Source organism: Protopterus annectens, chromosome 1.part2 (assembly GCF_019279795.1).
Source record: "Protopterus annectens isolate FY-2018-M chromosome 1.part2, PAN1.0, whole genome shotgun sequence".
NCBI lineage: Eukaryota > Metazoa > Chordata > Ceratodontiformes > Protopteridae > Protopterus > Protopterus annectens.
Window position 1 is genome coordinate 205,520,603 of NC_056727.1, and position 13,139 is coordinate 205,533,741.

The 13,139-nt window shown below is 38.6% G+C and overlaps 1 protein-coding gene across 1 annotated transcript in view; it reads right to left on the reverse strand.

The window, feature by feature from the left end:
- LOC122788613 (WD repeat containing planar cell polarity effector) overlaps positions 1–13,139 on the reverse strand; it is a 2,136,001-nt gene that overhangs the window by 49,194 nt on the left and 2,073,668 nt on the right. Inside the window, exon 16 of the mRNA XM_044055516.1 lies at positions 8,616–8,647. Coding sequence (XP_043911451.1) covers positions 8,616–8,647 — 32 coding nt within the window. The remainder of the gene's footprint in view (positions 1–8,615; positions 8,648–13,139) is intronic.

The window sequence follows — 13,139 nt, forward strand, 5'->3', positions numbered from 1 at the left end:
TTTCTGGAGGACTTTTATGTCCACATTGGTTCCACTTTTTAAAACAAGACTTTGATCCATTCTACTGAAACACAACTCAAAAATAAGCAAGAAGAAAGGACCTAGGCTCTAAACATACTAAATCTTAAAAGGCTATCTATACAGCACACAACAAAATATGAAGCTTACGCGATATAAACTGCAAAATTGTAATGTTCCAAGATTAACATTAACTAATCCTATTACATTACAGTAAATACTACAAACCACTATATCTGCAAAATCTACTTAGTATAGGTAGAAGACCAAGCAAAGAAATTATAGCTGGCACAAGATAGCACAAGGTCAAGAAGGAAGGGCAAACTCCTGTAACAAATAACAGAAATGGTTGAAAGGAAGCCTAGAACTATTCTAACAGCTAAGTACTAGGTCTGAGTGGCTTAATGGCAAAAATGACTGGAATTCCCCCATAGAAACCATCCAACTGAGGTAGAGCACCTCCAATGAAATCTGCAATGCTTCTCCAAGAGGTGGCAAACGAGAGCTAAGTAAGTCTGGGGGGAGCAGGGCATTATAGGTAAAGAAATTTGGAAGGGCTCCAGGCTAGAACACTGAAGTGGGCAGGAGCTTCACGACTCACAAGTCAGACTGGATGGACTGAATAAATAGGATCAAGTGTTTTGAGTAGAGTTAGTGACATTTCATGAATCTTTAACAGTCAATTTTCAGGACAACAGCATGGGTCAAAATTAATTTGAAAGTTGCACACAAATATGTAAATCTTTAATATTAATATTTGTATTTTATACATATATATATATATATATATATATGTATGTATATACACACACACACACACACACACATATATATATATATATATATTAATATTTGTATTTTATATATATATATATATATATATATATATATGTATGTATACACACACACACACACACATATATATATATATATATATATATATATATATATATATATATATAGATATATGGATCGAAAGAACACTTCTTCAAAAAAGAACAGTAGACCCACACTTATGTGAAAGTGCACTTAACCGAAAGTGTACTTTCACAAAGAATGTTTCAATGAACAGACCAGGAACACCAAAACAATGTTTTTGCAGGGGGAGCAAGCCCCCCTGCATCCCCCTACTTAAATATACCTACTCTGAGATCACACTACATGTTTAGGTTAGGTTGTTTTTGTTTTGTAGAATGATCACCATTATAAAATTCAATCATATGGTTTTGACCATATGTTTTCGATATTTTGTATTGTCGATCATTCAGCATAGATCCATATATACATATGAGTGTGTGTGTGTGTATGTATATATATATATATATATATATATATATATATATATATATATATAAATAATCATGTATATATAATGTGTGTGTGTTTTATATATATATATATATATATATATATATATATATATATATACACACAGACACACACACACACACACTTGCACTCTCACAAATACACACTGACATACAAATGAAGGAATATATATGTCAGCAACAAAACTTATATACATTTTGCTGTGCTCTTCTTCTCTTCCTTTAAAATCCATTTAAACAAGGAATAAATATTAGCTGGCTTTATGCAAGAACAAAATAAAAAACAAGGAACTTTGCAGTAGTACTCTCAGCTAAAAGGAAGCACAGCTTGTTTCTACAATAAACATTTTTTTTACTATTAGATCCACTTTATGGTTTTGTAAAATAAACTTAGCTCAGATTTATTGGTCGTTAAGAAGTCATCTGAGGATTAGTAACTGATCTAGTTGCGACCTTCAATATGTATTTAGTGCTAACAAATGGATGTTGCTTTGATGAAATCAGTTGTAAAAGAAAATAAGTATAGCTGAAAAGACATTCTGCAGTGACAGAGAACCCCTTCTGACTAGTAGTAAAAGAAATAAGACAGTTGAGGAATTCTGTTATCCTTAATCCTATTCAGTTAAAATCTAAAAGATGCACCTGACAGTCAGAGACTGCAGTACTTCTTATTCTTTGTTCACAGGATTAGGAAAGTAAGTAAGCAAAACAAAGGCTTAACTCAAACTGAACATGAGCAGTGTCTATTTAAGGACTTGGGGTGTGTATACAAGACTTACCTGTCCATGTAAAAGACAGCACAACATACCAAATATATATAATTAGAGCCTGCACTTCAAATTCTATGTATGCAAAAGAGAGGGAAGTTTGCAATAGTCTTACACATAAGGCAGTTTGTGTCTCAAATTAATAAATCAAAGATCCTTGCAAGTAAAATGCTTCACATATGTCTAAATTATCAAGAAACAATGTCAGCCTGAAAGCACAGGGGTAGGCTGTCTGTTTGCACCACTAGTGACCCAACCTTTGAAATGGATATGTTCAGCAAGCACAGCTGACCAGGAGAGAACGGAAGTAGCTGAAGGCCAGTGCTCTTATCCCACTAAGAGTGTTTGGGAAAGCCCAATGCCTGTGACAACTGGTGGAGACAATAAGCGTCACAGGCAATCCACTCAGATTTTGGGGGTGGTGATGACATCTTTGACATTCCACTAACTAGGGAATCTAATCAGCCACTGTGAGGATTATAATTTCTGGGTCCAGACATGCAACTCCCCAGTGGATTCTGTCAGTATGTGGAGCTACAACTCAGTTAACCATTGACCCGCAAGGAGTCAATAAGCCCATGCATTTGAAGGGTCACATCAGGGTTACCTGGATCCAGAGGGTTGGGTCAATGTGGAAGCTGGGAGAACATCTGTAGGGCAGAAAAAGGGCCAGGATGGGAGATATTTAAAAAAAATTCATAATGAATGACCTGGAAGCCATCATTGCTGACTATGCTCTAGGGGCATCTAACAAGAAGCAAAGATTAGCAGAAGTATTTTGATCAGTATTGACTAAGGATTATGCTAACAAAAATCAGCTATGGAGAGATTAATGTCATAGGTTCATAGGTAGGTACTAGGCTATTGGCCCTGGGGCCTATATAAGCCTAGCCAAAGGTACCCTGGCTTTTGCCACCCAAGAAAATTATTTTCCTGTGCCACTGTCGAGCAGAGCCACAGAAGTGATCCCCGGGGTGAATTTCCTATCTTCCATCCAATCATCAAGATTTTTCTTGAACAGTGCTAATGAGGAGCTTTGTTTGATATAGATAGGTAGTTTGTTCCAGAGTATGGGAAGTCTCTGGGACAGGAATCTATCCATCCAGCATGTTCTGTTTATTGTGGTGACGAGGTTTAAGTCCCTAGAGCGTGTAGCTCATAGGGATTGGGATTTCTTTAAGTGGAGCATGTCTAAAAGCTCTGGGTTTGACATAGCTTTGTGTGTTTGGCAGAGATTGCCTCTGAGTAGGCGATATGCAACGCAGTAAAGCTGCAGTTTTTTGAGACGGTCTGCATAGGGCATCTCTTTGAGGCCGGTAATCCTGTTTGTGAGGTATTTCTGTGGCCTTTCCAGTTGTTGTAGATGTCTTGTGAGGTACATACCAAAAGGGGCATTGTACTCTATAATGGGTCTAAAGAGTGACGAGTAGAGGGAAACAATTACCTCTTTTTTCCTGGATGAGAAACCTTTTTGTGATGAGGTGTGCCACATAGAAGGATTTCCTGACTACTGTGGCGATGTGATTATCAAAGGAGAGACTACTGTCCACCTGTGTTCCAAGGTCTCTTATCACACTTTCGGTGTTAAGTAGACTACCACCTATGTGGTAGTTCATGGGTACTGAGTTTTTACCAAAAGGAATGACAATGCACTTTTTGGCATTGAGCTTGAGGCCATGGCTTTGACACCAGGCATCTGTCTCAGCAAGGCCCTTTTGTAGGACGTCCACATCTTTTGGAGTTTTGATTATGGCTCCTAGTTTGCAGTCATCTGCGAACTTCATTAGCCAAAGACCTTCTGTGTTGGCCTGTACTTCAGAGAAGTAGATACCAAACAGGAGAGGACCCAGGACTAAACCCTGTGGTACTCCACTTGTCACTGGTCTGAAGCTGGATTTGGAGTCTGCTACTTTCGCAGTGTGGGTTCTGTCAGTGAGCCAGTTGGCAATCCATCTTGTGACATACGGATTTATACCTAGTTTAGTGAGTTTATCTATAATTCCAGAGTGGGGGATGGTGTCAAAAGCCTTGACGAGATCTAGATAGGCTGTGTGAACCACCTTACTCTCATCTACGGCTTTGGTGGCTGCTTCAAATAAGTCTATCAGGTTTAGGAGAGATGATCTGCCTTTTATAAACCCGAACTGGGTGGGGTCCTGAGTTTGGAGATTACCAATATCATTGTTTATAAGTTCCATGATGATACACTCCATAGCCTTGCAGACCAAGCTCGTTAGGCTAATGGGGCGGTAATTTCCGGGGTCTGTGGTGGCTCCCCCTTTGTGGAGTGGGATAACTGTCGCTGTGCGCCATTCAGTGGGCACATAGCCTGAGGTGAGGCTATGATTGAACATGGTACTTAGGTGGGGTGCCAGTTCGTTCTGTAGTTCATGTAGAACACAGCCTGGGATGTCGTCAGGTCCCATGGATGCTGTGTTCTTGGCTTTGGATAATGTGGTTTTTACCTGTGCAGCCGTGATCACAGGAACTTTGCATTCTTCTGGTATAGAGATGAGCCCTTTAGGGAATGACAGAGGGATAAAGTTAGCACTGAACCTATCTGCCAGGATGTTGGCAATATCCGTTGGTTCTGTATATTTAGTGTCATTGTGCTGTAACTCAGAGCAGATCTGAGTGTTGCCACTGAGATTCTTGACATAGCTATAGAATGCTTTGTGGTTGTCTTTAGCATCAGTGGCGATTTTGTTTTCATAACTAGCTTTGGAGGATTTTATGAGGGATCTCAGCTTCTTACTGAAGCTGACCAAGGAGTTTCTCCAATCATGGGATTTTACTCTTTTTTGCAACAGTTTCTTTCTTCTGTTGTAGAGTTTGTTTATGGCAGGGGACCACCAGATTGGCTTCCTTTTTTTGGAGGTTAGCATCTTGGTTCTGTTAGGGATTGCACGATCCATGCACTCATGTATGTGCTTATAAAGTGCATTTGTGTAGGATTCAGCAGTCATACCTCTATTGTCCGTCAGCATGGGTGTCGTGAAGTTTGCCACTTATGTCTTGAGAAGCGTGAAGTTGGCTTTGGAAAAATTTTTTACTGTGGTTTACCTAATGGGGGGTGGGGGAGGGATGTGGATGTCTAGGGTGATTAGCTTATGGTCAGATCTGGCCAACGAGGAATTGACCTCTGGTGTGGAGCACCGGTTGCCCATGTTGGTAATAACCAGGTCTAGGATATTGCTGCCCCTGGTGGGGGTGTGGATAAGTTGATCCATGGCATTGGAATTTATGAATTCCAGAAAACGTTGAGCACAAGAGTTGGTACATGAGTAGTTTTCCCAGTTAATGGTAGGGTAGTTGAAATCACCCATTATTAGGGTGTTAGGTTGTACCCTAATATTTTCCAGTGTATTAAGAAATGAGGAGTGGGAATCCTGGGCCATGGTGAGGGATCTGTAGCAAGCTACACTTTGGATTGCGGTCTTGCCCAGAGTTAGTTGCACTTGGATAATCTCGGATGCATTATGCTGAGCAACTAGCCTGGAGGTGTGGATATCCTTAATGAATATGGACACGCCTCCACCTTTAGTGGTTCGGTCCAGGTTAGGTGGCCGAAGGTGTGGTATGAATTATAGCCTGGTAATGCAGGGGTACTCTCTGGAGCCTTGAACCAAGTCTCTGTCACTGTACAGATGTCGATGTTCTCCATTTTAAGGAGTGCCTCGAGTGAGTGCATTTTGAGGTTTAGACTTCTAGCATTGAGTAGCAATACCCTCAGATTCTTCTTGCCTGTACCTGTTAGGGTGGTGAATTTGTCATTTGAACCTTGCCTAAAAAAGGCACTATAGGGGTGGCTAGAGCCTTAGCCAGTATCCGGAATCCCAGGGGCGACAGGTGCAGGCCATCTCTGGCAAAGCATCGTGGCTTGTCAATCATGTCATCCCAGGCAGACAGATACTGGATCCCCGTAGAATGACACCAGAAGCTTAGCCAATTGTTGAAGTCAATCATTTGTCCTTGTACTGTGGTATCATTCTGGGTGATGGCAGGATGCTATTCAGGGCTAGGTTCATACCTGCCTGGGCTACAAGATCGGACAGCTCCTCCATGTCCCTTTTCATGTAGTCCAAGGAGGTACGTCTCAGGTCATTCACACCAACATGGACAATGAAGAGTCATATTTGTACTTGTTGTGGAGTGACCTGAGTGCATGCGTTATGTGGTGGATCCTGGCACCCGACAGGCAGCTGACAGTAACCTTCTCCTTGTTTAGCCTGGTGAGTGGAACATCAGTGTGCCTGACTATAGAGTCACCTATGACTAGAGTGTTGGGTACATTGTTATGCCTTATGGGCTGTGGTTGAGTGGCACACTGAGTTTGTGGGCTATGTGTCATTTGGGTTGTGTTGGGGAGTGGAGGTTGCTTGTGTTTCTGCTTTGGAGGTCCCTGTTGCTTGGGCAGGTTTTTACTGAGAGCCTCCGTGAATGTAGGTGTGTGTTTTGTGTTTCTATGTGTGTGTTTTGGTGGATTATAACGCAGCTGCACTACAATCACTGTACACTCTTCACATGACAATAATACAGTCAAGTCACAAATATTGTTCTGGCGAACGTAAAAATACTGAAGAATGTTTACTGGAGTCACTTTTGCCAATGGTGAAGTTTGCCTTTTCATTACTGTTGTAGAACTTCACAGTTGTTATATATAAGTTTGGGGCTATCATCCCACATGAGGAATGTACGGGGGGTTGCCCCCTGCAAAAAAAAAAAAAAAAAAATTCTTCTGAGATTCAGTGAAAGTGATCTCGATGAACAATCTTCAGTTTTTAGTTCAGTGAATTGTTATGCTTTTATGTGAAATATAGATTTAGGCTGGGTTTTTTTTTGTTTGTTTGTTTATTGCTTTTTATTAAAGAACAATCATTATAGAATCATTATAAAACAGAAACCACAATTACACAGTTCAGCAATGGAAAAGAAACATTGTAAGATTACACCATATTTTTATCCTTACTTAATCTCTGAAAAATAATCATTATCATTCATACATTGCTAACAAATTGAAGTTAACCCTGTTTGTAAGTAGTTGAACAAGGTAGGAGTTATAACATTTCTGCTTAGCTGGCAGCATCAAATTGAAAAGCAAACATAAACACTCACTTGACAGCAAGAGAATATGAAGTCTACAAAAGTATAAATGAAAAACACTAGAGTCATTACTCATAATTACAGGTATAAATCATCATCAGAACAATTATGCAGGATTCCTTTACATCAGTTGATATTTACAAGGAGGCCTGTTTATGACAAACATACATTTACCTGATGCAACATCGCTAGCCAATGATAACTGTGTATGGGGTCCACTTCCCTAGAAAAGAGTATTCTGTACCTTTCTTTTGAGATATCTGTCATTTAGACTGATATATCTGTTTAGGTATGTACCAGAACTCATCTGTTATGGTGGGGAGTTAGTTTTCCAACACTGGATGATGGTCCTCTTGGCTGCCAATATAAATATACTCGACATTGCCGGGGTGGGACTGTCTAGACTGAAGCCATATATTACTATAGCAGACTGCTGATTCACATCCAGCTCATAAATTTTCCCAACCCAAGCCCAAAAGTCCTTCCAAAAGGTACATAATAGCTCACAACTCCAAATTATATGGGACCGAGAGGGAATTAGATTTGTGTCTAGACTTCTCTAGCACTATTGGTCCTATTTATAAAATTACCCATAACATCAGGGGTTAAAAATAGCCTATAAAAGCATTTCCAACCAAAGAGCTTCGTTTGGGAGAGGAGGTTATTGTACTCAAAGTTTCTAACTTGGCTGCAAGGTGGACATCTGTAAGAGACACCCTTTCTTCATCATAACTTTTCCTCATGATTTCTCACAGGTTACAGTATAAATCAAGGAGAGCCCTGTAAGAAAGGGGATTTGTGTAGACAGTTTCTCATTATGGGATGCCATACCTTGTGGAAGGTTTGATACTGGCTGACAAAGCATCCCCTTAAGTTGATATATATTAATCAAGGCCGGTTTTAATGCAGAAATGTAAAGAGTGGTTTCGCAAACTCAGAAATGGGAACTATTGAGATGATATATAAAAGTAAAATTCTTAGTCAATAAAGAATGCAGTATTGCACATATAGCTATAGTTTTCACTGCATGCATTTTGTAACTAAAACATCTCATTCCCTGAGGGATAACTTTAGTCACCACCAGTATACTTTATTGCATACAACACCAACACAAAAAAGCCATCAGGCCAGATTCATAAATGTTACCACAAAGTGTAGACTATGTACACTTTATGTACACATTCTGAATTCAAGAACAGCCATACCACAATGTTTGTGCTGTCTAGTCACTCATAAAGGTTACACTAAGTCTATACTTAGGTGTAAATATTTAAAAAAAATCAATAAAAAAGCTTCTCTGTATTACTAGACTATATGGCTGAAAGGGGGCATTTCTTAGACTTAATTTATAAGAATACAAAAAACTGCCCAATTGTAAAAAAAAAAAAAAAAACAGTACCTGTTCTTCTCTGTTGCTCTCTGTAGGATTTCCTAAAAAAAGAGAGACCAGATTGAGAAAGCAATAGCTTTGAATCACTTTTTTTGTGCAACTTGCTTATCATAAACATTTTGACATCACAGGGGTTTAAAACGATAGTACATTCCTCTTCATTTAGTGTGCATAAAGCTGTAGATCTGAAGCAGCTTTAATAAGTAACTAAAACATTCCTTTCAGTTCTGGATAGTGAAAAACATGACGGTGCAGATGTGACATATATGAAACACAGCAAAACAAAATAAAAAGTAAACAAGAGCATTTTTAATCTATACTGCACTCAGTTTCTTGTCTGCAAAATAACTACATAAAAATAACTCACTGCACCAAGAATAATGAATATGTCAATTTTGAATGGTTTCATAAACTGGGCATGATGTTTGCAACATGTAACACACAAGATGAGAGAGCATTTTTTTAATTACTGAAATTAATACCACTTGTTACTGTGAAACCCATTATTTCTTACAGTGCATTATGATGGTTTACACCATGGCAACAAACTGCTCACTACTGCACTTTAGAGAATGGGCGACCTGTACATCGGTACCCTGAGTGGAGAACAAGCATTCTCCTGCAGGATGTTAATTTACAGTTAATATCCGTTGAAAAATGAGTCTGGCATTTCACGGCACCATATTAAGCTGCCATGGAGCTCGGGCTGAAAGAAAGTTAACGGACGCCATTATTTTACATTCACTAAGCAGCATGAATACTGTTTAGTGAGTATAAAATAAATAAAAATAAAAAAGAAGAAAATTAAAAAAAAAAAATTGAAAGGTATTTCTGTTTGTGTTTATGTCTGTGTGTATGCGTGCTTGACAGTGTGAACGAGATTGATGAAGCCAGTATTTTACACTTGCTAAGCAGCTCTTTTGCTGTTTAGTGAGTGTAAAAGTAAAAGAAACAAAAAAAGAAAGAAAAGTGCGTGCCTGCAGCATCAGGCATCATAACATCCCTGGGCAGGCATTATTTACACAGTAACACATACCCTGTTGGGCATTATTGCTTGAATAACAAAAATAAAGTTTTGAATCACTGTATTCTAGAAGAATAATATGCTGAGTCAATTTATTAGTGAGTTTTGCTAGAAAGTGGAGTACTTAACTTGTGTAGTTTGTTCATGACATTCACGATGGAATCCATTTACTTTGATAGCTGGATTTTCACTGGCACTGACTATGCAATACATGACTGCCTTTGACTGGCAGGACTGTTAAATACTTTTATCTTCAGCTCCAAAGAAATACAGCATTGTTTCTGGCTGCCTTTGTTTGGCACAATTATTGCTCATGACGAGGGTAAATTACTTTAACAAAAAAAAAAACAAAAAAAAAAAATAAAAACAAATCAATGTGATTTGTTATTCTTAAGCAAATTCTTTCATATGTTCTTCCAAGAATAAGAAAGGCCTCGACAGCAAAGTGTGTGAAACCATTCTCACAATCAAGCAACTGTGAGAAACTTGTACTGGGCTGGCTAGTTATAATTTTCGGGAGTATTCATCAAGACATTGGGAATAAAAGCTTTGAATTTCATTTTTTTGTGAAACAGTTTGTGAATTACATATTCTTATGCCAAGGTACTGTCAGGCTACAATGTTTTAATGGTACATCTTCATAGATGAAGCATTTCATGATACAGATCATGGCCAGTGCTATTACTGATTTCTAGCACTAATGTCAACTCGTACTATGAAGACAATGATCATACAAGTGCCTCCATAACCCACACTGTAAGTACAGTCATAACTCACTCATCAAAAATTACTTTTATATTAAAGTCAGTCTGCTATTACAAGAGTGTTTTTTTTTTTTTTTTTTACTAAATAGGTTAACAGCATATCCTAACAGATAGTCTGTGCTCTTATTCAACATGTAGCAAATAGGTGTTGTGATCTACAAAAGGAAAGAATGCATCACAGTCCATGGAAGTAAAATACAATTTATTAGAAGGACCGTTTGGTCCAAAACTTACCATTCCTCAACATGTATATCATTATCATTATCATACAAACTAGGCATAATGGCACAAAAAAAATCAGTATAACGGGTCTATATCAGATGATCAAAAGCTGATACTCCGAAGCACAAAACCGAGAACTTCAAGCCTCGAAAGCTAACAACATTGAATAAGCCAAAAAAACCCCTAATTACCCAAAACAAAAATAATGCTCTATGCAGGGGGGAAAGCCCCCCTGCACCTCCCACACCCCCTGCTACTTAAAAGTACCAACTCCGAGATCGCACTACAGTGCAGTAAAGGGAAATCTTTCCTTCCCGCACTCTATGGCGATCTCCGTTCTACCGTGCGATGTTTTTGAACTTTGAGGTTTGAAGTTTGGAGTTATGTGCTTTGGAGTTATCAGCTTTCGAGCTTATGATATAAACCCAATATAACGATGGTGAATGGTGCTTGGAACTTACAGTTGCATATATGAATATGCAAACATACGATCAGACTGACACAAGCAAACTAATGGTCCAGTTAATCCATCCAAATAATAAAGCTATTTAGTAGTTTCTCAACCCTCTTTCATATCAAGACCCTTCTGCCACCCATCCTATGCCTTTCTGAATTCTTCTATTTACACTACAGTCTGCTTCTTCCTTGGTAATTTGTTTCATGGTCCTATCATCACAGCCACAAAAACCATTCTACTATCAGTCTACAGACTACCCTTTCTGCTTGGTACCTATGTTCCCTTCCCAAGTCTCATTTTTTAATTCTGTTTTGCTCCTTCATATGCACCTTGATTATTATGTATATTCCTGTTTACTTTTTTCTTTCTATTCTTACTGAATACATATCTACACCCTGAGTTTCTCCTCATACTTTGGATACCCATGTCCTTTATTATATTTAACTCTCCTCTGCACATTGTATATGATCTCAATTTAATGAACCCATTTCCATATAGGGTCTTTACATTTAGACAAACTGCACCCCATAAAGGGGGAAAAAAAGGCATATTGAATTTCAGCACAACGTCCAAAGACACCCTTAGGATCTCTGCTGGTCCCTGCTGACATCAGTAATAGTCTAGGGTTGGAACAGAGTTGCCGGTCAGCCGAGCAATGGGCTTGTAGCACAGGAATGGCTGGTTGGAGAGGAAGGGGGCCGCAAAAAAAAATCTAGACATGATGCATCGTGGATATGTTAACCACAATGTCAGAAACTTCTTCCTTTTAAACTGCATCTACTAATCTCTGAAGTCTAACTCCCCTGAGGACTTGATTTGCCAAGTTAAACTGCCCAAGAACTAACCAAGTGAAGAATCGCAAAAGTAAACAGTTTCCCTCTGTTCTCCCAACACCCCTCAAATTTATATATACCAACTATATGGTCACGCAACCATGAAGAAGGTAGAAATCTCTGAAAATTAAGGAATCACTGACATGCACGGTTAGAAACTGCACTGGCAATGGTGTTCTATAAAAAAACAGTAAACAGTTAGTTCAGCATCTGGGAGATGGGGCACGGGGAATGAATACTTAAGGAGATTACGTTCAGAGAAGTGTAGGGAAGTTGCTTTAGTATAGCTGTTTAATATCATTGCAAATGGTTCACATTAATGGTGATCTCTATCACAAAGTCCATCTTGTCCCTTAGCTTTTCACTGGAAACCTCACCTAGTATTACCTCCTTAGCAAAATGCCTGCATATTTTTGCAGAAAACTTTAAATGTCACTTTTCTATTGAAAAGAGCTTATACCAGTCTACGTGGAAGCCTACTGAGACCAATGCTGCAGTTTTGACAATATATGTCTTGCTGTTTAATTCTTCAAGCATGGGACATATTAAAATATAACAGAAAGCATCCCTAGTACTAAATCACACAATATTCAACAAAGAACGATCTATCCACTTGAATTTAATCCTTACCACAACTCTCCTCTTCATTTACACAGCATTCTCTGTCTGTTTTACAAACACTATATTTTTCTGCTATGATGTACCAAATAAAAGAAGCCTAAGCAATGATATAGCAACTGTGTTTACATGATCAGTCCCCTGGGAAATGGATCAAATTCAAATGGCAGGTATTATCTCCAGTTTTTGAACTCATGTAGATGGGCATGTACCAGCTTATGCAAAAAGGGAAAATATACCAGTTGTGTTTAAATTAACCCCTCCTGTAATATCTCTACCATCACCACCCCAGTTTGTTCGAGTAAGTCACAAAAGATTTCCTCCAGCATTCTAGACTATGTTATTCTCTAATAATATATGATCCAACTGCTGTGCTTTCTCACATAATGTCTGTAACGGCTCTTTTGACAATCAGGACTGTGTTTCATCTGAACCCCACACAGTGCAATCCCTCTATACCTTAAATATTTTTACAATATGTCATGTTTATATAAGTTCTAAGGAAAGTTTTAAGGAAAATAACATAATGTCTCAATTGATCAGCTACCTCTGTATAACCCTTACTCATACACAGTATTCTTACAGACTTTCTTTCACCCTCCTATACTCTCAGAT